The 26,675-nt window shown below is 49.2% G+C and overlaps 4 protein-coding genes across 4 annotated transcripts; 1 reads left to right on the top strand and 3 right to left on the bottom strand.

The window, feature by feature from the left end:
* Nucleotides 1-1,174: 1,174 nt before the first annotated feature.
* ColSpa_00387 (interferon-induced GTP-binding protein Mx3) lies at nt 1,175-2,608 on the bottom strand (the record flags this gene model as incomplete). Its single annotated transcript, XM_049266599.1, has 2 exons — nt 1,175-1,519; nt 1,583-2,608. The coding sequence occupies 2 exons, from the start codon at nt 2,606-2,608 to the stop codon at nt 1,175-1,177; spliced, it is 1,371 nt and encodes a 456-aa protein (XP_049122556.1).
* Nucleotides 2,609-13,176: 10,568 nt separating this feature from the next.
* On the bottom strand, nt 13,177-13,476 carry ColSpa_00388 (putative aconitate hydratase, mitochondrial; the record flags this gene model as incomplete). Its single annotated transcript, XM_049266600.1, has 1 exon — nt 13,177-13,476. One exon carries the CDS (start codon nt 13,474-13,476, stop codon nt 13,177-13,179), a length of 300 nt encoding a protein of 99 aa, XP_049122557.1.
* A 1,448-nt stretch (nt 13,477-14,924) lies between these two features.
* On the bottom strand, nt 14,925-15,185 carry ColSpa_00389 (uncharacterized protein; the record flags this gene model as incomplete). The annotated part of the gene is made up of 1 exon (XM_049266601.1): nt 14,925-15,185. The coding sequence occupies one exon, from the start codon at nt 15,183-15,185 to the stop codon at nt 14,925-14,927; it is 261 nt and encodes an 86-aa protein (XP_049122558.1).
* A 10,706-nt stretch (nt 15,186-25,891) lies between these two features.
* On the top strand, nt 25,892-26,599 carry ColSpa_00390 (uncharacterized protein; the record flags this gene model as incomplete). The annotated part of the gene is made up of 1 exon (XM_049266602.1): nt 25,892-26,599. The coding sequence occupies one exon, from the start codon at nt 25,892-25,894 to the stop codon at nt 26,597-26,599; it is 708 nt and encodes a 235-aa protein (XP_049122559.1).
* Between the last annotated feature and the right edge of the window lie 76 nt (nt 26,600-26,675).

A 26,675-nucleotide genomic window follows, 5' to 3' on the forward strand; every position in this document is an offset into this window, starting at 1 on the left:
TGGAAGCGGTGACATCCTCGGAAGGTAAGTGGAATGGGCCCACTACCAGATAATCAACGACCTTAAAAGAATCCTTCACTACTAGATAGACTTCGTCCCGACTGGAGTAAGGCAGGCTGGGGGGGCGACGATTCGTATTGATACGTGATGCACCGCTCATTGTGGAGTCCACGGATGTTTATCCTGGCCTAAGGACACTGCAGAAGGTCGAGGACAAGGCGCTTGTCATGGATATTCGGCGGTTTTGACCGTGATTCTGGAATTCAAGTCATGCTTCCTTTTTTGAAACACAACGTAGCATGTCGATCGCGAACGTCCGGATGATGCAGGCAAAGACACTGAGCGGAACTGCCATAGTGCCAAGATGGGCACCAAGGCCGGTACTGTAAATGGAGGTGGTTGATCGCTAATCTTTAGCCATGGCATTTGAACCAACAGCTTCTTGCATGATTCTAGAAGTCTCTCTTCCTTCTATTCTTCGTAAAGGATTACCAGAAGAGCCAAGGTCCAATCTATTCGTCTATCCTGTATTGCGTGAAATGCACTAGAAAACTCAGTACCGCGGTTACGTCTAAGAACAAGCAACCTCAGAGGCAAAACATAAACCAACACTGCGCCAGCAATTTCTAGTTCGTACAAGCTGGGTTAAAAGTCCCACAGAAGAGCAAGCAGCTGCAATAATGAGAGCACTGTTAGGTTCTTCTAGGAACCCTCTTAGCAAAACATGCCGGATTAAGCTAAGCTGAGAAACTCTGTAGGCCACGAAGACTGTCACGAAGTCCCTGAGCTGCAACAGCAAGCTTCTGGCGCCGGACAATCTCTGTTTCCGGCTCAGAACCAATGCGAAGTAAGTCTTCATCAGAAAACTGAGAGACTGTGGTAGGGTAGAAACCCTCTGGCAACGGCGCCAAGATGTGTCGCTCGACAACCTGCCTGCAGACGTTGTCTACGAAAGTCTTCATTGCAACCTATTGAAAATGTCAGAGACGCAATTCGAAGAGTGCTAGAGCAATTACCTTATAATATGCGTTCAAACCAGCCAGAGCTTCTTCACAAGCTTGCTGGTCCATATTGACACAAATTTTAGGCTGCAACGCGTCAACAAGTCGGTCTCGGTTCTCTGGGCAGGACGTGAAGTCCAATCTTGTGGAAAACAGAGGATCAATAGCGGCCCTTAGAACCAATTTTTGGGAGTCATTGCGGGCTTTCTGAACGTTGTCGAGTAGCAATGATTGTAAGTAATGGGATGTCTCTTCTCAGCGAGCAGGATCTTGTGTAGTTCTTCAAAAGCGTGGACTCTGCATTTATCCAACCGCTCCTGACAAAGCATGGTGAGATCTCGTCGCAAGCGATCTTTCGAGAAGAGTCGGAAAAAAGCCTGAAGAACCCATTTGCAGACGCAGTCTATAACTTTTGAGACGTGGTCCTCTGCAATCTTGCGCCACGGGCTGGACTGCTCATAGAAGAGCTCAGTAAGTAAAACATGGTTGTAGTTGCCAGGGAGCTCGCGACCCCTTATCTGCAAATAAGTCTGCAAATTTTAGTCTTCTTACAATATCATAGAGAATATAGAAGGACCTACATGCTGAATCCACGTAATCATCTCGTCTTTTGTGACCATGAGCTGTGCATTCATATCGTTACTGGTGCCGTTGGTCTCTGAATGCGGATCATCCACCACCTTCCGTTTGTGGCCACGGCTACGCATCACTTCGGCGAACTGACCGTTTTGTTGATGAACCAAGGAACGGAGACGAGTGCCGTTCTTCTTTTCAAAAAATTGTACATCTGAACTGTGATAATTCACTTCGAGGGCGGCTTGAGCGAGCGTGTAGTAGCGCATGCTCAAGTTGGTCATAAACGAACGGATGTCCCCGAGGGACCGGCGTTCAGGTCCTATCGCTTCGAGCTCCTCTTCTTTCAAGGCTAGAAGACGTCTGATCTCAACCGTAACCTTGGGCAACTCTCTCTCGAGATGCTCATCCAAGACTTCCCGCAGAAAGACCTTGAGGTTCTCAATACCGACACGGGTCGTGTCAAGGTCTTGGGCTTTCCAAGCAGGCGACGAGAAAAAGTTCATCTCCAGCTCAGCGCGGCTCAGCTTCGCTCCCAGGCCTTTTATCTCAGCAGGGCTTGGATTCTTGAGTAAGAAGAAACCAAGTTTCAACTTAATCGAGTCTTGATTCTTCGCAATTTTAGCGAGCCTATCTTCGGTGCCCGTGTTGATGAGGTCGGGCTTGGTGATGATTCCGATAGTACGCTGGCCGTCTTGGTCGTACTCGCGGGCGATTTTGATGATGCCTTGGTTCGCAACATCGTTACTAGCCTGAACGACACCAAGGATAATGGCCCTGGTGCTTTGCAAATAACTCCTGACCATGGCGTGAACAGCTTCAACACCTGCTTCGGACTGTTCCTCGTTGGAGACGGAGATTAGGCCAGGAAGATCGACAACACTGAGCTGCAGTCCGGTAGGACCGGTGACCTCGATACGGAGCGCATCTGAAGCAAAGGCTGCATCGCTCAAGGAACCGGTGAAGCCTCGAATCCCCATAAGCTTGGAGACCTCCTCGATGGCAGCTGGGAGATCCGAGAGGTCTTCTTGCATCTCACGCTTATAGCTGCGAAGGGTATGTGCCACCTCAGGAGAACGACCAGGGTGAGGACGAATAGAGGCCTTGGTTCTCAACGGTTCAGTAGAGTGGCGCAAGATAATCTCTGTAGGAAACCGAGTGCAAAGTCCCTCATGTCGAGGAAACGGTATACCGGTGATGCCCTCGAGAACGGAGCTCTTGCCGGCAGACTGATCGCCGCACACAACTAGCTGAGGAAGTTCGACTAGATCGCCAATGCCATTGGCTCGGATCTTTTCAATCTGATTGAGGCGGTGTGTTGATCTTTGACAAAGCAGGCCCAAAGTTGGGGCCTTGGGTCTGATGGGCCTGATATTGCCATTGTGGGGGGGATAATTGGCCTCTGGAAACGCGGGGAGTGTTGGTACAACAGGAGAATGATTCTAAGTGAAAGCTAAAGTCAATGAGGAATTTCCTGTCAATGGCATGGCGTAAAGAGGGTTTGCACACAGCTATTTATCGACAAGAAGTTCGGCATCTGGAGCTGCTCTCATGTGAAGACACATGTGAAAGGCATATCGGGAAGGTCTAATTCACGTTTAGACGACCGTGTGCGTGACACGTCTAGAAGGTAGAGTATTCGACCAATAGTAAGTTAAGGTTCCGATGCGATCAGATACATGCAGATGCAAGGCGAAATTGACTATACAAATCTTATCAGTAGGGCATAAAGCATGGTTCTCTGAAAATGGGTTGGATGCATACATCGGCGCGTCTTTGAAGTCAATTCTGTAATTTTATTGTTTTTACATCTCAAATTGCAAGTTTGAAATGAAACATCCCAAAGGGTTTCGATTATTTCTCATGTGATTTCATGCTATTTGATGCTGGAGTCTATCACTAATGAACTCAATTTGGGTGGTGGTGGAAGCTTTCGTTTTGTTGCTGTTATTATAAGGCCCTGGAAGAAAAAGTTGGCGTCTCTCTGAAAAATGCGCGTCTCATCTCGAAAGTACAAGGCTCTTCGGAAGTTTCAGAAAACCGAACAGTTGATAGACTAGAGAAACCCAACGACGCTTATGCTGAGCAATTTATAGACCAAAATTTGCGGCTTGTGATTCCATGAAGGGTCCTCCTCAACAAACTGAATATAAATGTGCTGAATACCAGTTCACTTAGGAAGGAAAGCAGGAAGCGGATTTATGTCTGTTCTGTATATATCGCCATAATCTTATACCTTGATCTTCACCGTCATCATCGGGCCTTTTCTCCTGTCTCGGCATGTACTGGAGGAAAAATCGACAGGCCGCCTGGTGATTGACAAAATGTCGAATTTATTGAGTTTCTAAGCCCGCGTTGCTGCACATAAACCTTGCGAACAATGTTCTCGACCAGCGCCTCAACATCATGAACATTTGCCTAGCCCATCGGCTCATTAGCTTTCGTGACCAACCGACGGACCCGCTTCTTACTCTTCTCACCGGCGTGCCTGACCCGGGATAATGGTTTCAAGCTTCTTGTTCTCCCCGAGGCGCATTAAACACAAAAATGGATACCTATTCGAGGACATCACATGTGCCAGGAATCTGCTCCAACAGTCCGAGCTGCTTCTCAGCAAGGTTCAAAGCTCGCGGGTGCAATCAGCCAGAATCATAACCTTGTTGTTTGTGCGGCGCTACGTAATAGCCATGGTGCTAACCAGTTTTACTGACTGCTTCGTTGCGGTAATTTCAGAAATTTCTGCTCACCAACTCATTCACCAACCTATTCAAACATGTCCAAAGGGGGCTCAAGGCTTTGAAGTTTATCTACTTCAGACGCCTCGCTACCAGCCAAGACAGTAGCATTGCATTACTTCTCCCGCTAACAACAAGTCTCTATGGCAGCACAGTCGATCAAACCTTTTGGCAATTAATGCTTTTCTCTCGCATCCAAGAGACATCGAAGACGAAGATCTAGCGCACTGACGAGGTTGCGTGGATTCGGTGGAACCGTAGGCAGTAAGTTGCTGATAAGGCCGGCTAAGCTCTCTGAAATCATATCTGATAAAATTGCGCTGAGCAGCCAAGAAGGGCAGTATTGGGGAGGATGGGCAAGTGGGATTCGCTGGCTGGCTGATAAGATGTCGGGGATCAGCAGCAAACCCAGTAACCCTGCCTATAGATTGACTACACCCCTGTGAATTAGTGGTGCAGAGGCGCCGCGGACGACCCAACTTCATCGCCAAAGACGCGACTTTTGTCGGTTTGAATCCAGTTAGGTGTCGGTTGAGAAGCTCTGTTTGGTTGCTGATATGTTCATTTAAATAACGGGATAGCTTTCGTCGAGCCGACCGGGAATCCGCCTTTATCCGTCTTGGTAGCAATCACATCCCAAACAACCTTGCCTCCTGCTCGATCGTCGAACCTCAGCTTGTCCAGAGCAAATCGGAGTCTCCAGTTGACTCACTGAAGCATCGCCACAAACACATCCCGAATCCCTTTTGACCTGCAAAGAAGCATTCTCTTTCTTTCCTCAGTCAGAGCCCCTTTTTGTGCAACATCCGCCAAGTCATGTTCGCCAGTACCACCCCAGTCCTGACGCAGCCGCAGAAGCTGGAGCATAAGCCCATTAAGTTCTCCAACCTGCTTCTCGGCGCGGGCCTCAACCTGTTCGAGGTCACTACCCTCGGACAGCCCTTAGAGGTCTTCAAGACCACCATGGTCGCCAATCGCGGTAACGGGTTCGGGAACGCCTTGGGACGTATTTGGAGCTGTGGTGGTGTCCTGGGCTGTACGTGTCTTCTCTCCCACATCGCCGCCTGCTGAACTAAAAATCCGTCCAGTCTACCAGGGTCTGATTCCGTGGGCCTGGATCAAGGTTTTGACCAAGGGCACAGTGCTGCTCTTTGTTGTCTCTAAGACCAAGTACTATGCGCATAGTGTAAGCGCTAGCGAGTTTAGTAGTAGTATTGTCGGTAAAGTAGTAAGCAGTATATTATAGGTATATATTTAAGGAAAGGGGCATGGTTTTGAGTTTTCCTTTTTCCTTTTATCAGTCTGCAGATGCATCCATAGGCCTGATCAGGCATAAATCAGCAGGACCCCTCTAAGTATAAACGGGCACTTTAGTTAGATACCGTTAAGGAAGTCAGAGAGGGGGGCCCGATCATTAAGCAAGCGGACGAGCTTGATATCTTTAGACAGGTACTTAGATAGACACGGACGAGTTTATCACTTTGATATCCAAATAAGACGTGTATAAGTGACTGTTGCTTTTGTCCCTTAGGCCTAAGTAGACCTTGAGGGTCTAGGAAGGTATCTTCCTCTTCTTAAGATAACGGTACACATATGCATACCACTTAGCAACAAGGGCAACTCTGGCTAGCCTGCTAGAAGTAGGGTTAAAAATCCCCATGGGTACCCATATGGGTTATGGGTTGAAATGGGTTATGGGGTTTTCTTGAGATTATGGGTATGGGTTTTTGGGTTACACCCAAATGGGGATTTCTGTTCGCTGGATATGGGTATTATGGGTATCTATCACGTAATAAGCAGAAAACCCAGCAAATATTCTTAACCCATAAACCCATCCTTATCTTACCATTTGGGTATGGGGATTTTTTATACCCATACCCAAAAAAAGGAATACCCAAATACCCAAATCCCAAAAAACCCATTTCATGGGTTGACCCGTTGACCCAACCCATTTATCTGGGTCCCCATGGGTTGGGGATTCTTAGCCCTAGCTAGAAGCGTGAAGAAGCCTCATCTAAGCTTGCCCGTGACCCTGATAAGGCCAAGGCGCGTCTAGAAAGGGCATCTTCTTGCTTTCTAGACCCCGTGTTAGTCACCTTTGGTAATCGGTCACTTCAGGTTCACTCGTGACGATACTGGGACCATAGTATTTAGTGTGGTTTATATGCTAACCGCCTACTCGCTGGCTTCCTTCATCCCACGTAGTTTTAATAACTATAGGCTTTTATACTTATGTAAAAACGATTAAGATTACTAAATAAAAGATAACTACGTTAAAGTAAAAGGTCATTAGTATTGAGGTTAACGTTACTCTTAAATTATTTTTTAATGTAAAGGTATTAGGGGTGTTCAAAAAAGTATTTGTGCTACTACTGCATCATATAATAGGGCCAATGCGTATACTAAAACGCTAACCGGCGAAATAATCATGGCAAAACATTAAGCGATAGCGTTTAGGATACAAGGGAGGGGGGGTTGCTTCCACTATGTTTAGACGCGCTACAAAGAATAATACAGGAAGCGGAGTTTGAAGTCACCAACAAGATATCACTAACAGTCGTGTCGTATTCTATCAGGCTAGCATGCAGAAAGAAGGGTTTGTATCGTGGAGTTCCGTCCAAACCGCGCGGAGTGGTTTCTTCATGTCAGCTTGCCTCTATTTGCAAAACTGTGAGATTAGCTCCCAGCTTCTCAGACGGTAACAGTTGTGTGCGCACAATGAAGGGCCTTTCTTTGTCTTCCCAATTTTCTTGCTCGTTGCAGATCGTCATAGTTGTCACTCGATGCTATTTTCCTAACGGAAACTACGTCTCGGGTGACCTTTCGTGCGACCAAGATGCCAATGACAGTTTGTGTTGTATTGGTACTCTAGGATCGGCATGTCTGTCCAAAAGTTTATGTCGAGGGCTAGATGGAAATACCGTCAGAGGATCTTGTATAGATGAAAGCTGGAACTCCCAAGATTGTGCTCACTATTGCATAGAGTAAGAGCCCCGGAGCCGAACTGGCAGCATCAACGGACTGGCAAGCAGACACTTGTTCCCAGTACGCTGATACTGACTTGCGAGTTTGCATAGACGCGGATAGAGGAGGGACGGACCACATCTCTTGCTAAAACTTCACCGGAAACACCACTCTTACTGCTATGACTGCGCTGTCCATTGCTGTAATAGCGGTGTCGGCCGATTTGACGTCCTTCCGGCTGAACCAAAGATCTGGGCAATACGGAATCGCGAACCAAGCTGGTTCGAAATACTTCAAACATCTTTCGAGAGTTTGAATTCGACGTCAATTCTTCTTTCCACAACATCAAGTATCGCAACATTCACGGCAGCGAGGTTGGCCCGGACGGCCACTCTTCCAGTAACACCACTACCGGCCGGAGGTCAGTCTCAGACTTCTAAGACGCTGGTTCCTAAGCCAGTACCAACCAACAAGAAGATATTAGGGAGGGCTCTGGATTCTCGACCGCGGCCAAGGCAGGTATTGGTGCTAGTGCTGGTGCGGATGCTCTCTTCCTTGCAGTCATAGTATTCCTACTGCTGAAGTTGCGAAACAACAAGAAAGCACTACAAGCCTAACAAGCACAGCAAAAGGGCAATAATTGGCCAGGAATGCACGAGGAGTCACCGACACAGTATTTCCACTACACTAATGGTTCATTAGAGGGCTGGGCCCCACCACGAACGACAGTGTACAAGACGTCGCCGGTTCTCTACGGGAGCTATGAGATGGATGCCCAACCGGCCGAACGACACTGGGCCAGGGTTGAGCTCCCGGCTAGTACTTGACATTTTGAACACATTGAAGTTGCAAGAGCTTTCGTTCCTCAAAGCATCTCGCAAATGATTTCTTGTATCCAATCTCATCAGTCGGGGCAACGCCTGTTTGGCAGTCTCTTCGCAACCTATATCCAGCTTCTGCTTATTTTTTTCTTTAGAATTCGTTCGATTTAATCCATTAATACCCGGTGCTTTGTGTTGCCCATGATCGAATCGCGATGCAGCTAACAACTATTCAACAGTGGTAGTCTGCCGTGTCTAATTTATTCCAAAACCGACTAACAGGACTCTGAAGAACCCGTTGGCGAAGGATGAGATCTACAAATAGTCGACGGAGTCTCGCTAATGGATCATAACCTGAGATAACTTTGAAGCAGCAGGTGGCTTTGCCAGTTCTAATCCAGCTTAATTCCCTTGACAGCGTCATCCTTCCTGGTGTTTTCAGATCCCCAACAGTTTGGTCAGAGACAGACAACGACTGGGAAACCCAGACAGAGATCCAGGACTATATGTTCGATGATAAGGATGGTGACATGAAAGTCTTCGCGGGTATAGGAGTCCAAAACAATGGTGTCTCATCACGTAAGCATCCCGAGCCTTTAGGTATCGAGAGGATCTCGTCCTATTCTGATGTTAGAGCGAACAACAAGAGTTGATCTTATATTCAAAGAATGCAAAAGTGAGTAGAGTGTCAGAATTTTTGAAGGAGAAACTTCAAAACCACACTAAGGGATTAGCGCCAGAAGAATGATGGAATCTACCGCTCTTATCTTGAGGAAGTATGCTACCGCCTCAGACCCTTGATCAGATTGTCGAAGACGAGCAATGTATCAGTAAGGACTCAAAGGCCCCACTTAATGACTCGAGCTCACAGTAGGAACACCATGCTCGCACTAAACTAAAGTAGCCAAACAGTGACGATAGTACCAACTACCACACCCTTCACCTCGATATTGCATATTCAACGTCCCCCCTTAGCCCTCCTCCCTCTTCAATATGATAATAAACAATCCCTATGGAAGGATGCCTTCCACCGTATGTAAGTTGTCACGAAAGGTAAAACTTGGTGCAGCCACTCATTTCTCGCTGATCGCAGTTGTTCATTCGCCTCCTCGCAGCTAAGAGCAAAGCTGCAATTGGGTTTGATAAATGTAGCATCGATGAACCATTGACAGAAAATACTGAAAACCCTGGTCACCATATCAAACTGCGGAAGACGGATGGACGCAACGCGCATGGTTCCCACTATTGCAAGTTCACCGCCAGTCGACTTGGATAGACGTTTTCTTTTCAGTTCAGATTATCTAAGAGGTGGGCTGTATTGTGTGCTGCCAACATCCAAAGCTTTCTTGAGGCTCACCCACACTCGCTACTTTGAAGGTTTGGGTGAGGATAAGCTAGGACGAAGGCGCCTCACTCAAGAGGGGTGGGAAACTAGGGTTATCGAAGTTGGAATTGTCAGATAGTCCGGTCTCGAGGTGGTACCGCCGGGATCCGGCCAAGCGATTTGAGCCCATCAGCGGTCCAATTGCAGACAGAGTCAGATTCGCACTGAATATCGGAGTGATGATGCGAGCAGACGATCCGATTTAACCGGTTACTCTGACTGGGGCCAGCCCGGCCTACGGCACAATAAGCCATGTTTGAGCGACTGCTGTGGCCCAATGACTAGGCTTCTGAACAGGTCTTGTTGCAGGATATGGTTCAAATTTGCCATCACAAGTTGATGAATACTCATATGTGATGAAACGGAGGATGCTGTCATCCGGAGTTTCAGGATATGACACCGAATCCTTTTGCTACTAAGCAAGAGTCGGTGGGGAGAAATTTATTATTTAAAGGCTTCGCTAGAACCGTTGAGTTCCTGCTGTCGTTCTTCAGTGCCTTAGTACCAGTCTCCTTTAGTCTATTACATTCTCTAACCATTACATTCGTTCCGTGCTGCGCGCGGCTGTCTTTGGTCTTCCTATCTTTTTTTCTACGACCTGGAGTCACTCTCTACTTGCCTAAAGACTAGTCAACATGAGATTCTACACTGCTACACTCATTACCCTCAGCCTCCTGGCTGGTAATGTCGTTTCTGGTTTGTTGAAATCATCTCAAGGCGTCGCGCTATAAAGCTGCTTGCGGATAGTTATGGCGAGTGACTAACAAGCGCATCAGCTCCCACTTCGCAGGCTAACGATGTTGCCATACCACTTGAGGCTCGTACCGCCGACTTTGAGGCAGACGACGGGGCCCACCTTGAAGTCCGAGCAAAGAAGAAGAAGGGCAAGAAGGCTAAGGCTGCCGCAGCCGTAAGGGCAGTGGCCGACGATGTTGCCACTATCGAAGTTCGCTCCGAGGACTTTGTGGCTGACGATGCCGCTCATCTCGAGACCCGAGCCAAGAAGAAGAAGAAGGGCAAGAAGGCTAAGAAAGCCAAAGCTGCTGCGAGGGATGTAGTTGAAGGCAGGGAGGATTCTCTTGAGGCTCGCGACGTTGACGTTGATGCCGAGGACTTTGTGGCTGACGATGCCACTCATCTCGAGACACGAGCCAAGAAAAAGAAGGGCAAGAAGGCGAAGAAGGCCAAGGCTGCCGCGGCGGTGTAAACTGTGGTCAAAGTGGTGAGGGACGCATGGGAGCGGCCGCCACCGCCGCCACCGCTGCCTAGGGCAATTCAGCCCCAAAATGCACCAGCGTCGCTTGTGTCAGTGGAAAGAGTGCTGGCATTTGCAGCGCCAAAGATCAATGCACCATCAGTGATTACATTTGATAGATAGATCGCATACTAAATTCGTTGCATTGCAAATGCCTCGACAGCGTATATCTTTACTAACAATAAAATACACCGTCAGGTCGTTTGATCCATAACTATTGGCCTATACTGACCTCTCATATTGAGGAGTCATATTGAAGATTATCATTGCGAGATACAACAGTCGTCAAAATTTGCCGCGTAATGTATGCTTCAATATATTAGTGCAATGGGTATCTTGGAGAAATGGGTTTGAAGCCTGATGCATGAAAGCGCCTGCGGCCAGTGTGCTTGCTGAAAATTTATTGCCAAGAAAACACGATTTGCGTTTCCGTTTATACCAGCCAAAGCCAAGATCAGAATAGGCATGAAGAGATTGACATAAAATCTGAGTGACCCTAAACTGGCGAGTCATGGACCACTGACCTGTCAGTTGAACATTGCTTCGCCCATGAAATGCATGCTCAGGCCGCGCTCCGTTATTTGTGGACAGTACTGTACGTATATGATCTTGGTGTAATTGCAAGAAGTCACAAGCCCCAGATTAAATCAATTACCGTTCGAATTCAATCTGCCCGTAATTTGATTATGGAAACTACCTAAGAGGTAACTCATCGCTGCCATTTCATAGGCCAGATGTATCCTCCTGTTCCTCAACCCGCTTCCGCAGCGCCAAAAGATTCAAAGCACTTCCCGCCTTGAAGTATTCAATCTGCTCAAGTGTCATCGTATGGCTCGCCTGAAGACTCCAAGTCTCTCTATTGTTTTCTCTGGGAGCCACCTTGACTTCGACCTTCTTCCCCGGTTCCAACCTCTTCAGGCCTACTATACTAACCCGATCCGATGATTTAATGTGGTTGTAGTCACTCTCGTCAACAAACTTCAAAGCTAAAAGCCCTTGCTTCTTCAAGTTTGTCTCGTGAATTCTGGCAAAGCTCTTTGCCAGGATAGCCACAGCACCAAGGTAACGTGGCTGGAGCGCTGCATGCTCGCGCGAAGACCCCTCACCGTAATTATGATCACCGATAACCACCCACGGCTGCGAGGCTGCTTTATACGCCCTCGCAGTTCCTGGGACGTCTCCTTCCTGTCCTGTAATCCAGTTGCGCACGGTATTAATCTTGCCGTTCTCCGCATTGACGGCACCGATGAGAGTATTGTTGGAGATATTCTCGAGGTGGCCACGGTAGGCAAACCAAGGCCCCGCAGGTGTGATATGGTCCGTCGTACACTTCCCCTGAACTTTGATAAGAATTTACAATTTTGAAAGTCTCTACCGTGCCAATGGCTAAACGGAACGAGACGTTGCAGGCGCTTGGATGTATCAGGAATTTGTACACTTATTGCTTCGCGGCCGGTAGTTGGCGGATGGCTGTAGACATAATCCGTATTTACGTAAACCCCAGCCGGCAGAGCCTCTACACGCGGCGGTTGGAATCGAAATTCTGTTCCTTTTGGGGCGATCAGAGGATCCGATGCGGGGTCGAATACGAGGTCTTTTGAGAAAATCTTCGCCATGACAATCTCTGGTGAAGCGAGGAAGGTATGTGTTGCTGGGTTTCCGTCTAGTCGTCCGGTGAAGTTATGGTTGTATGAAGTGATAATAGAATTCTTAGTCCCCTGGATTCCAAATTAGTATCATCAATCCTGAAAACATGGGATGCGTAGATGAATAACATACCTTCTCTATATCCTGGCGATCCCAAGAGCCACAGCATGGGCCACATGCGTTGCTGAGTAGCTTACTTCCCAGTACTTCAAATACCTTCAACACACCATTCTCCTCAAGAGTATTTCTATTCAGTTCGCTACCAGGAGACACTAATAGCGGCATTTTTGGCACTAGTCCAGCCTTTATAGCCTGACTCGCAAGCTCTGCTGCCCTTGCCATGTCTTGAAACGAAGAATTGGTACAAGAGCCGATAAGCCCCGCCGTTAATTCCTTCGGCCAGCCTTCTTTGGTGGCATCCTTAAACAGTTTGGAAATAGGTGTTGATAGATCCGGAGTGAATGGTCCATTGATAACCGGCTCTAATTCTGATAAATCGATTTCGAGAACTTTGTCGTCCTGGGCGTCCGAGTCCGCCCGGAGTTCAGCAGAGACAAAGCGTAAGGCTTCAGCGACGTCGTTTCGGTGGGTTGCTTTCAAAAAGGTGTTCATGGCGTCTGAGTATGGAAAGATAGACGTTGTTGCGCCTGTCTCGGCACCCATGTTGCAAATCGTGGCCATGCCCGTTGCCGAAAGGGTCTCGGTACTAGGTCCGAAGAACTCGATGATGGAACCTGTACCGCCCTTGACATTTAGGATACTGACAAGCTTGCTAACGACATCTGATTAAACCTGTTCAGTACTCCAAGCAGTATTGTGTAGCATTTTGCAAGAGACTGATTCTTACCTTTGGCGTTGCCCAGCCAGAAAGCTTTCCCGTAAGCCTGACGCCAATGATATTAGGCGCGGTCAACTCAGCCGGCAAACCTGACATCACGTCCACTGCATCCGCGCCTCCCACACCGATAGCAATCATACCCATTCCGCCGGCATTGGGCGTGTGCGAATCAGTGCCAACGATCATACCGCCGGGAAACGCATAGTTCTCTAACACAGTCTGATGGATAATTCCAGCGCCAGGCTTCCAGAAGCCCATGTTGTACTTTTTCGCCGCACTTGACAAAAATCGTACACCTCCCTGTGCTGGTTCAGCGCCTGCGATAGATCCTCCTCCTGTCTGTTTCTGCTGACGATGAGGTGATCACAGTGGAGTGTGGTCGGTACCGCTGTAGACTCAAAACCCGTAGACATGAATTGAATGATTGCCATTTGTGCCGTGGCATCTTAACATGCGATCCGACAAGGCCAGAGTCTGAGCTGTGTTTTTCCGCGTTCAAACTTTTCGTCGCCAAAATTATCAGTGTGAGCGAAGAATATCTTTTCTGCGTATGTCAATGGTCTCCCTATACTTCAAGATCTGTTAATTGTCGTAAGCAGTACAGCTAGATAGGTTGAAGCCCGACTCACACGTCTCGACATTTCTGAATTTGCAAAGCCAGGTCGTCATAATCGATGGTGTGTTCTGGTTCAAACCGACTTAGCCTGCAATTTTTCTTAGTTGGGCTCACAGTCACCAGTAATCGTGGTCGACACGCATGTATCCACGACAATGCGCCCAATATATAACGAGAAGGATGTCTGAGAGTCCGAAACATTTTGGGCAGGCGTATTGCTCATTTATGAGTAGTGATTGGGATCATAGTTGACGATAAGGAATAAGTTTGTACTTTTCAAAAGGGAATTCCTTTTGTAATCAGAAGAATAACAAAATAATTAAAGTCGTCTCAACCAGTGGTGTGCGGTGGCACTACTCGTGGCGCCAATGCCTTACTGGTCACCGGGCAGATCCGAGATCTTCAATTTCGGTTCGATCCGAAAGCCAGATGCAGCCAGAACTTTATATGTCGATGATCTTTAGGATTGAATTCATTTCGCTACCTTAGAGACGAGGACATTTCATGAAAAACCATCCGCTCTTCGACCGACGGTCTCGTTTGACATACCTCAAAACATGCTCAGCACACAAACGACCGCTTTTGCAGGTAATTAGTCGGGCTCTTCCTCCAGAACCGGCAGCTTGGAGTTTTGAGCTTGCTACCCCTTGTTTTAGATTGTATCGCAGCGGCTCAAGTGAGGCATAGTCTCCTGCGAGATGCTAAGTTGAATGATTGTTTGTCCTGCCAGCTGATAGGCCTGCTCTTTGTCGCCCTTTTGGACCTTCTTGGACAGCGGCCGCCGCGTCTTGCTATAGGCGTCTTGTACCACACTGAAAACAACTGGCGTCAGCGGATTGATACAAGAAATGCCACATCCGAGTGATTCTCGATTGAGGACCTCGATGACCTGGGTACTGCGTAGTTCAAGCCATTCAAGCTATTCTTGTCGAGCGAAACACCTATTGGCTTGCGCAGTCTGATCGAAGGTGCCTTGCAACAGACTTCCAAAACCATGGGAACGGACGGAAGTAACATATGCTTGTAACTTCTGCGGTCCCCGGGATCGAAGACTTTGCCAATACGCTCTTTAATCTTGAGGGTCCACCATTCATTGGTCGACTTTCGTCCTGATCTCTGTATTGATCCTTTGCATCGCCCTTGCCAGCGGAAGAAAGTCGCTCTCCTCCTGAGCGGCGGTCTCGATGCCCTGCGCGACACGGTCCAGCAACTGCAGATCTTCCGTCATCTCCCCAGGCGTGGGCGAGTTGATGACATTGCTAGCGAGGTGAGAGTAAGCAATGTGCGCTCGATAAGCGCCCAATATATAGGATATTGCTTCAGCTGCGGGAAACCTCCAGACATGCAGCATATTGTATGTTAATCCCAGTATGCGGCGCGATGCTCTGGTTGCGTAGTCCGTTCTTGGAATGTTGACGTCAGATGTGGTTGGATTGGGAGAATTCGACTTGAGGAGAGTTGCCTTGCGCAACATAAAGATGATGGAGGTATAGCCAGTGAGGACAAGCTCAGCTAGAATCCATAGATCTATCTGGTCATGGATAGAACGCTGCATCCAGTTGTCCTGCCAAAGTGTCAGCGAACTAATTATTTGATCAGGGTCATTCTACCGACGATTTCCCATTCATCGAACAATTGTTCGACTTCATGGCAAAGGGGTTCGATTGCTTCAACTGCCTCAGATTCATTTTCAAGCTTCTCCAGAGTGTGAAAGAAATGGATCAAAATGAAAGCAAGCCGACTGCGGACAAGAAATGAGATTGTCGTTACTTTCTCACCATTGTCTGGGGGTGAGTCGAACGACAACCATGGCAGATTGACTTGCCACTTGTCAAGGCTCGAATAAAGGGTCGCCGGTTTGTTATAGATCAGGTGGTAGAACAGATCCTGTTGAATCAGTTCCCACATGCCCTTACGATCATCATCAGTGCGTGTTGAACCTGTAGCGGCGAAGTAGTCGTTCCCGTCGAGACCGTGCAAGTGAAGCCCTTTGGCGTATCCGCAAGCCAAGTGATGCATTTCCAGACTCATTTCAAAGTCAAAACACTCAGTTGCTACACCTGTCTGATATTCTTCAGTATTCCACAGGGTCGGACTTGGGAGATTGGAATTTCCTGACGTACCATGAATATAGCGGCTATAAAATCTGTGATGGAACCAGTTGCCTCCTTCTGCCAGCTTGGTATGGTTCGTAGACAGCACATGTACAGTTGCCTGGAATATTTTCTGTCTGGGCTGTGGAACGACCTCGTATTGAGAATATAACATCCTCTCCATAGAATGACGTAGTAGATAATAAGGATGCATGGATCAAGCGTAACGTGACGCATCAGTAGCATATCTGGTATGAGCTCGATGGTCTTCCTGTCCACGAGACTGAGGAAGGTTTCTGTTGGAGTGTAGGTGAAATAATCTGATGTTATCGTCAGTCTAGATGAGCCCGTCTTGTCTGGATTCGGTAATGTCAATTGTTCGAGCTCTCTTACTGTAAATCCATGCTCTTGCTTTTTCGGGAGAAATGTCTATGCCTTCGGTGGCAATTGCGTTCACTCCCACAGACCGTCTGAGCCTCTGGTCTCTGACACAGTCAAAGGTGTCGCTCAAAGTTGAAGCTACGTCAAGCGAGACGGGGTGATGGGAAGTAGCTTCCACGCTCGTTGGCCTTGATACCAAGAGAACTCTTTCTATGGTAGGTGAGGCCACATTGAGTCCCGTGGATGATGAAGGACTTGATGTTGTGACTGAGTATCTAACGCCATCATTGATCGACAATGACCTCGATCCCGCAATGTCTCTGTCAGCATTGCCTGGCCGTTGTGAAACCGAGTCGGCAGACGCTGAAGAGGTTCTGGAGCCTGACGATTGACTCTTCTCGATGCGTTGTAGCCGATCGAGAATGAACGACAAAGTGCTGTTGTCGGTGCTATTTTGCGGTTTCGAAGGTCAGTGCCGGCTTTACCACGACATGAGCCATCACGATTCCGAAAGATCTACCTTTGATGACCTGCATCCCTCTTTTTACTTGTTCGAGGCCTCCGTTGAGGGTACTGGCAGGAAAGACCCTGCATGCTGCACCGCTCGCATACAGGTGTTTCACGGCTACATCTAAGCTGGATAAAATGAGTTGAAGGGCGAGAAAGTGTATGAAGTCAGACGAAGACGTACCTTTTTGCCACGACAACTTGTGCACTATGAAGGCGGATTCAACTTCAGTAACTTTTCAAAGACTGTGTTGCTGCTGCTTGGGAGCCGTACAGCTCTCAAGGGTCTCAAGCCTAGAGACTTTGGGACAAGGTGCGTAGGGAGTGCGGGCTTACCGAGAGACCGTTGACTACCACAACCCGTTGCTGATCCATACGAAGCCAGGGCCCGGAGCTCAAGTGGATAGGATGACAACAGTATTGGTGTAAAAGGGTGCACGTAATAAACTCGAAGGAATGTAGAGAGCCCAGCGTGATACGGGAAAATCTCTAACGGGGTAAAGAAGCACGACGGGGCTGGCGCTGAGGAGTTGTTAAAAATATGGGGATTGGATGATGAACAGGCCTGGTATGGTAAAGTCGTATGAAGTTCTCGTCTGCAGCGTCCCCAAAGATCGGGCTTTAGAGTCGTGTACAATGTGGGACTGACGAATGGGAGAGAGTCTGGTTTTGGGGAATAAGTGACAGGCAAACCATGGTGCCGCGAGCTTAGCTCATCAACCCTTTCCCAATTTGTATAGGATTATGAGCAATAAGATCCGCATTCTTGGCGTGATGCGCTCGCTGCTGAGTTTTAATTGATTGACAATCGCAGCCGGCCCCGCTTCGACACCAATGCACCCCACTGATCCGGCCCTTCGCACTCTCCGAAATTGCGGCTCGGGCTTTGCTCCTTTCCTCAACCAATAACGCGCTATGCCGGTAACTCGGCTTTTGCGATCTAAGAAGCGTATTTCGCACTTTCCGAGAAGACGACATCAAAATACTCCACTGCAACACAATGGTCGAACAAATCCATGTAATCCTTTGCATTCAAGCTCTCTTCGTCATGATGGACGCCGACATAAGTATCTCAGCCATCACTATGACCTTTGTACGGTTCGGTCTCTACTCAGCAACGCTGCAAACGACTCGACTTTTCGGACCACTTCTCCCCCCCAGATATTCCTGTGTCGTTTCCCACTTTTCTAACGATTGTCTCCTTTGGCTCGAGGACGACCTCGACTGTTTGGTTTCCGCCGCATGCTGTATTGTTCGCTGGCATCCTCATTGTTGGAAGATACCTTGAGCTAAGCATAAGCTCATACATTCTATCCAGTAACTATGCCCGCTCCCGGTTTCTTGGGTACGGATGCGACCGCATCCCAGCCTCATGTCGCCAATCGCGATTTCGACACGACTCAAAATATCCCGTCAGATGCTCAGGAAAACGCCGAAGAAAAGATCCATGATTTAGCCAGACGTCTGACTTCTGTCTCCCATGGCCATGGCTCCTCGTTGTTTCCTGAACCCTCCGACCCCACAATCGATCCCAAGAACCCGGACTTCGACGCTCGAAAGTGGGCTGCGGCATTCTACAGGCTCCAGACCAAAGCCCTTCTTGGAAATGTACCAAACACGATTGGCCTGGCTTTCAAGGATTTGCAGGTCTATGGCCTGGGAACTACAATGGATTACCAGAAAACCGTTGGAAATTTCTTTCTGGAAGCTGCAGCGCTCGCATCGTGGATCATACCATCAAGGAAAAAGCAACGAATTGATATCTTGCATGACTTGGAGGGCGTCATCCAAAGCGGAGAAATGCTCGCTGTACTAGGACCTCCGGGATCTGGCTGCACGACTCTACTCAAAACCATTGCTGGCGAAACCCACGGCTTTTACATAGCTGACGGTGCAACACTCAACTACCAAGGAATATCACCTGAGGAAATGCAGACCCATTTCAAGGGCGAGGCCATTTACACGGCAGAGTTCGACCACCACTTCCCCTTCCTGACCGTTGGTGAGACTCTTTACTTTGCTGCCCGGGCTCGCTGCCCCCAAAACATGGATCTTCCGGATGGTATCTCGAAACACCAGTATGCTGAGCATCTTCGTGACGTTGTCATGGCACTTCTCGGGATCTCTCACACAAAGGACACCCGAGTTGGAGATGATTTTGTGCGCGGCGTAAGTGGAGGAGAGAGGAAGCGAGTCAGTATTGCCGAGGCAGTACTGAGCTATGCTCCTCTTCAGTGCTGGGACAACAGTACTCGAGGCCTTGATTCAGCCAATGCTATCGAGTTTTGCCGCACTCTTCGCATGCAAGCAGATGTTTTTGGATGTAGCTCGACCGTGGCCATTTACCAGGCACCACAGGAAGCATATGATGTGAGTTCTCAATGACCAGACCCTTTGTTATACTTCTTCCCACCAGTTGAGGCCCAAGATGGATCATTAACCCCCAACGTTGTGAACAGCTCTTCGACAAAGTCATTGTACTCTATGAGGGACGTCAAATCTTCTTCGGGAAGTCCACCGATGCCAAGGTGTATTTCGAGAGTCTTGGCTTCCAGTGTCCCGAACAGAAGACTACCGCCGACTTCTTAACTTCAATGACGAGCTCTTCCGAAAGGGTTGTGCAACCCGAATGGAAGGGTCAAACGCCACCGCGGAGCCCCGACGAATTTGCCCAGGCCTGGAAAGACAGCCAGCACCGGCGGCGCCTGCTGGCCGATATTGATAGTTTTGAGCGCCAGTTCCCCCTTGGCGGTGAGACCCATATGCAATTTTCTGCCACTCGAAGAGCGCATCAATCGAAACGACAGAGATCTTCTTCACCCTACACCATGTCTTTTCTGCAGCAAATCAGTCTGAACCTATGGCGTAGCGTCAAGCTCTTGATAAGCGAGCCCTGGATGACTGTCACCATGTTGACAACAAACTTCTTCGAATCTCTCATCATCTCAAGTATTTTCTATAACCTGCCCCCCACCTCCTCTAGTCTATACCAACGACTTCTGCTTATTTTTTACACTATACTGATCAACGCCATGGGAAGCATTCTGGAAATTCTCACTCTCTACGGAAAGCGAAAGATCGTTGAGAAGCATGCTCGATATGCCCTCTACCATCCAAGTGCCGAAGCTGTCGCCGCGATGCTTGTTGATCTTCCTTACAAACTCCTTAATTCTCTTTTCATCAACATCCCGATTTACTTCATGACCAACTTGCGTCGCGACTCTGCTGGGCCATTCTTCTTTTTCCTTCTCATCTCCTTCAGCATCACAGTCTCCATGTCAATGATATTCCGATTCCTCGGCTCTGTCACCAAGACGACATCGCAAGCGCTGGCGCCTTCCGCTGTCATTCTTCTAGCTTTGATGCTGTTTAGTGGATTTGCTATTCCGCAATCATATCTAAGAGACTGGATAGGCTGGATTCGCTGGGTCAACCCTGTGTTCTACGCACAAGAGAGTCTTGCGCTGAACGAATTTGTTGGCCGCAACTTCAGCTGCTCCGTATTCGTCCCCGGTGGCTCCGGGTACGACACATCGTCTGTTGGAACCAACGAGCGGGTTTGTGACATAGGTGGGGCAATCCCAGGTGCCAACTATATCAGCGGCGAAGACCATCTTGGGGTGGTTTACGACTTTGCCAATGGCCATCGCTGGCGCAACTTTGGCATATTAGTTGCCATTACCGTCTTTTTTATGCTGTCGTATCTCGTTGCCGTTGAGCTGGTGTCTTCAGAAAGGTCCAAGGGCGAGGTTCTTGTTTTCAAGCGTCGAGCGTTGAATAAGGTGAAGAGGGGGTCCGACGATGGTGAAGCACTCAAGGGAAGTCAACCTCGTCCGGCTGTTCAGAAGGCCGACGACAGTGACAGCACCGACCTTGCGAAACAAACTTCGGTGTTCCATTGGAAGGATGTCTGCTACGATGTGCAGGTCAAAGGAGAGACTCGCAGGATTCTCGATCACGTTGATGGATGGGTGAAGCCTGGAACCCTGACTGCGCTTATGGTAAGTCCGCGCCTCATCGTCGATCGTTGTTGATTACCTTCTGACAAAGTTACCTTCAGGGCGTTTCTGGAGCTGGTAAAACGAGTCTTCTCGATGTTTTGGCAAGCCGCGTAACGATGGGCGTTGTCAGTGGAGAAATGCTCGTTGATGGTCACCTTCGAGATTCTTCTTTCCAACGCAAGACCGGATACGTGACGCAACAAGACCTCCACCTCCACACGGCGACCGTCAGAGAAGCCTTGAGCTTCAGCGCACTTTTACGTCAGCCTCAGCGATACAGCCGAGAGGACAAGCTGGCGTACGTTGATACTGTCATCGACCTTCTCGGCATGGAGGAGTATGCTGAAGCTGTGATAGGGGAGTTGGGCGAGGGTCTCAATGTCGAACAGCGCAAACGTCTGACAATTGGTGTCGAGCTGGTGGCTCGGCCGCAATTGCTTCTCTTCTTGGATGAACCGACGTCCGGCCTCGACAGCCAGACATCGTGGTCCATTTGCGATTTGATGGAAAAGCTGACGAAGAGCGGCCAGGCAATTCTTTGCACTATCCACCAGCCATCTGCATCGCTTTTCCAGAGATTTGATCGGCTGCTGCTGCTTGCTAAAGGTGGCCGGACCGTTTATTTTGGTGACATTGGCAAGAACTCACATGTTCTTCTCGATTACCTCAGTCGACATGGTGCTCCAAAATATCACCCCGGAGCGAACCCCGCCGAGTACATGCTCGAGGTCATCGGAGCAGCCCCGAAAGCTCACACTGACATCGACTGGCCGACTGTATGGCGGGAAAGTGGGGAGTACCAGACTGTTCAGTGCGAACTTGGAAGGCTGTCCGAGCACGCGAATGAGAAAGACATCAGGACAGCAACAGAAGACAATGACCCTTCTGCATATGCGGAGTTTGCTGCGGATTTCCGAGTCCAAATCCACCAAGTGACGAAACGGGTGTTCCAACAATACTGGCGTAGCCCATCGTACATTTTTTCGAAATCCGTTCTCACTTTCGGCTCGGTGAGCGGAGCGTCTTCCCAGAACTTCTACAGATTCTAATGGTCTGAAACAACAGGCACTTTTCATCGGACTGACGCTCATGGGAGGGAACAACACAGAGCGCGGCTTACAGAACCAGATGTTCGGAGTTTACATCTTTCTTTTCATTTTCAGCCAGATCGTCCAGCAGATCATGCCTGTTTTCGTATCCCAGCGTACCATGTACGAAGCTCGCGAGCGTCCCGCCAAATCGTACTCTTGGAAGGCCTTCATGGCCGCCAATGTTATTGTCGAAATGTTTTGGAACTCTGTAAGCCTTCATTCACGTCTTTTATCTGCTCCAAAATGAGAGCCTAACATCTGGTGACTAGGTCATGGCTGTCTTTTCCTTCTTATTCTGGTTCTATCCTATGAGACTTGACCGGAACGCGGAGTGGACGGACGCTGTTCATTCTCGTGCCGTTAGCTTGTTTTTGATTTGTTGGGTGTTTTTTCTGTTCTCGAGTACGTTTGCGCATCTCATGATTGCTGGACTAGGCAGCGCTGAGGTCGCGGGCGGCATTATGAACTTACTCTTCATCTTGATGTTTGCTTTCTGTGGGTATGTTCATACCATCACTTCCTTAGCAGGATCAACAGTTCAACTGACAATGCAACAGTGTGCTGGCTGGCCCGGATGAGCTCCCTGGGTTCTGGGTTTTCATGTACCGCGTCAACCCCTTTACATACATCGTGGAAGGGTTCCTCAGTATCGGCCTAGCCAACGCACCCGTAACGTGCAGTCCAACCGAGCTGCTCACATTTGATGCTCCAAGTGGGATTACTTGTGGCGAGTACTTGGCTGGGTACATCCAGAATGAAGGCGGGTATCTGGTCGATGACAACGCCAGTGAGTGTCGATTCTGTGGTATGGCGGATACAAATGCGTTTTTATCGGACATGAACATGAGCTTCGACAACAGGTGGCGCGACTTCGGTTTGGTATGGGGGTTTTGCATATTCAACATCGTTGCGGCGGCGGGTTTGTATTGGGTTGCGCGGGTACCCAAGAACGATTTCAAGAAACGCTAGCCACCGGGCTTTCTGTTTCGATCGAGACACACATATAAAATAGATGGACAGACGAAAACAACAAGGCAAGCTTAGGTCTTGCTAAAAGCTTGGAAGCCATACTTAAGATGATTTGGACTGATCGGTAGTTGGCAGAGCTAAGGTTGTTATTAACCAGTTTGTCTCAACACCCAGCCTACTACCTCAGGCCAACAGGAACAAACTGTCATAAGCAGCTGTAAGAACATGCCTTGTATCATTGAGTCATGATTTCCATATGTCAGAAATACCAGTAGTGTGTTTTCGGTCATGGTTCTAGTTTGAGAGCTAAAGCTCATATCGGGTAGGTCCGAAGTGACACAGCTGTTGACTACATGCCAAACTGGGTCCATCGGCCCCATCCGAGACCGTCGTTTGCCGGTTGAGTACACTGCAATGTGCCGGGACACACATAAAAGAGAATAAGCGCTCAAGTATCATGTTGGCATTGAAAACATTCTCGATTGGACGGCCTTGTTTCTTCCGTCTAGTTTCTTTGAAGGAACCAATTGTCATATAGTCAATAAAACCCGGATGAATATGGCAACGATAACGATTCATGCCCCTGGGCTGACGACGGTAGAGAAACGCAAGGCCCCATGGAGGAATCTTCTTGTAGGGGCTTGCATGAATGTTATGCAAGGTAAGTGATATTGAAGGACCCTAGACGAGATCGTTAGTCTTTTGTATTCATGGGTTACTGCGCTGACCCGGGGCTCACTCAGTCACGACGTTGGGGCAGCCAATGGAAGTTATCAAAACACACGCAAGTCGACGATAACTGGTAGTATCTTGACGAGCTTTGGTGAAATAACAAGATTCTTCTGCAGGCTAGTGCGCACAGAAGCGATAGTCTGAAAGATGCCTTCAAGAAGACTTGGGCAAGGGCTGGTTTCCGGGGGTTTTACCAGGGTCTCATCCCATGGGTATGGATTAACGGCCGTGCAGCTACGCCGTTTCTTCGGTGGGCAATTACTGAGACAATTACAGGCATGGATAGAGGCCTCTACAAAGGGGGCCATTTTGATTTTGGCATCTACTGAGGTCGAGTACTATGCCAGAAGCCACGGCTTGGGACACGGTATTTCTGGGGTACTCGGGGGGATCGTAGGGGGTGCTTCTCAGGCATACCTAACAATGGGTAGGGCACTGTCTCCTCCTAGCCCTTCCTGCAATTTCGAGAAAGGCATTGACTCGGTGGGCTAGGTGTTACGACGTGCATGAAAACTGTCGAAGTAACTCGCCAAAAGGCACCGTTATCGGCTGGCAAGATGCTCGGCACCATGGAGATCTTCCTCCAGATCCTGCGAACCGAGGGCATCCGAGGCGTCAATCGTGGCGTCAACGCCGTGGCACTCAGGCAGATCACAGGATGGTCCTCTAGAATCGGCATCTCGAGGGTTGCCGAAGGACAGATCCGGTCGCTTGGGGGGAAATCGACGGCAGAGAAGTTGTCGCCCAGTGAGAAGGTTTGCGCATCGATTGTGGGTGGTGCTTTGAGCTGTTGGAACCAGCCGTTCGAGGTAGGAACCGCCGCCGGCACTGCTTTAGTGACCTAGAACGTGATGCTCATGAATGTGTAACTTAGGTCATTAGAGTTGAGATGCAGTCGCTCAAGGCTGACCCTACGCGTCCGAAGGCGCTCACGATGGCGTCTACGGCGTGGCACATCTATGCGAATTCTGGGATCTCTGGGTTCTTCAGGGGCGTTATACCTCGGATTGGGGTTGCGGCATGGGCTACTGTCTGTATGGTTGGGTTTGGCGATATAGTGAAGGAGGCGGTTGGTTCCACGGCCTACACTGCCGTATGGCAACTTAGTTAACGTCGCAAGGTGGCGGAATGACCTGCTGCTACCAATAATGTTTATAGATATACGGAGTCATCCAATTTCATCTGCGTATATGCATGTAGCTGCTAGAATACGTCCAGTAGTGGTTTTTTGTTCATCCACCGTTTGAACAATAGTGGCTTCGAGATGATCGGCGAGCACAGACCATGGGAAGCACTAGTCGGGATTGAGGGTTGGAGTCTATGCATTTTGGCTGTAGTGTGTGAGAGGGACGTCGCGATTCGAAACTCGTAGAATAGTCAGAGGCGTCTAGAATCTTAATCATATGAACTGGCTCGGCCGTTGATGCAGGGAAGCCTGCTAGTCTGCGGTGTCACGCCCCGAGTCGCTTTTGAACCGTTTGATCCACGCTCTGCTGAATGCAAGATTAGTCTCGCGGGCTCAGGGCGAAACAGTAACTTCTCATGCAATATCAACCAACATATATTAGTGGCTATGCGGCGATAATGAACAAGACTACTCGTCCGCTTCTGCAGACATCTAGGACTGGTCAACTGGCCTCCAATATCACGTCCGTTTCCCTGCTCTCGCTGGTCCTTCCACATCACCAATCAGGGATACCCCCTGGCTTAATATGGCTGACTCAGCGTTCTGGACTCTGGAAAGATCGCCGCACAGTTGCATCCCGCAGGACTGATGTCATTTTGATTGCAGATGCGGGGCCGCCGCTGTGGCCCCCAAAGCCCCAATGGTTTCCAGCGTAGCAAGCCGTGGTGGCCCGTAAGGTGGAAGCTCTCTTCCCCCGCGCTGTGTGCAATGAAACCCTGTTTGAGCTCTTGACTGTGCGGTGCGGCCACGACACTGACGTCACCTTCGGTCAGGCAAAGCAGGAATTCAAGATTCGGTCGGCAGTGAGCAGAAACTCTGGGACATGGACGTCAATTTGCGCGCAAGGGCCGCGTGACTGGAGACATCATACGACATAATTGTCCCTGTTCCTCGCCTTCTTGAGCCCCCATTTAGTGTGTTCTCGCCCCGTCTTCTCTGCCGGCGCACTAGAACGATACACCAACTTGACTTGCAACCCCGATCGATTTTTGGACGACCGTAACGACGATAACGAACCACTACGGAGCGTCTTGCTAGTATATACTGTTAGCGGATCACAGCATAGCGAAGATAAGAAAGAACAAAAACAAGCCAAAATGCCTTCCATCCTCGGTCTCACCACCGACCCCTCCCCTCATGGCCCCGGCGCCGAGGAACGCCAGAAGAAGAAGAAGCCTCAGTTCCAGGGCGGCGAAGAAGATGTCGACAACAAGCAACTAGCTCGTCGCGAAAAGCCCAACGGCGAACGCAAAGCCTCATCGTCGCAGTCTCCCCCGGCCCCCGAAGAGAAGAAGAAGAAGAAGAAGACAAAGAAGGAAAAGAAGGAGAAGGCCGGCAAGCAGATGCGCCACTACTCAACCGACGAGGAAGAGGACTCGGAGGAGGAGGGACCCCTCAACACCATTAAGCTGCGCAACCACGCGAAGGCCATCGAAATGGAGACACTCCTTTGGGGTGCCCTCTGTCACAAGCCCAAGAGCGCCCTCAAGTACATCGGCAAGGGCGCCATCATGTGCAACCCCATCATCTTTGGCGACACCGAGGTCTACTCGGAGCGCTCCGAGCCCACCCTCAAGGAGATGCTCAAAGAGCACGCCGACCCACCCCTGAGCTTCAAGATGCACAAGCCCCATGTCTGCGAGGTTGGCCTGATGGCCATGTCTATCTGCTGCGACGTTACCTTCTTCCGCATGGGTGAGGACAACACGCTTGAAGCCGAGGAGTGTAGGATCTCTTCCAGTTGGAGACAGTGTGCGAGCGGAGATTGGGAGATGGGCAGCTGCATGGCGGGATGGCAGGATTAGATCGGGCGTTGTGGTTTTGTAATGCATGGTTGTGGTGTATGAGTTTCGTTATGTGTTTGTGGCGTTGATGAGTTAT

This window comes from Colletotrichum spaethianum (assembly GCF_022836535.1).
Source record: "Colletotrichum spaethianum MAFF 239500 DNA, contig01, whole genome shotgun sequence".
Lineage (NCBI taxonomy): Eukaryota > Fungi > Ascomycota > Sordariomycetes > Glomerellales > Glomerellaceae > Colletotrichum > Colletotrichum spaethianum.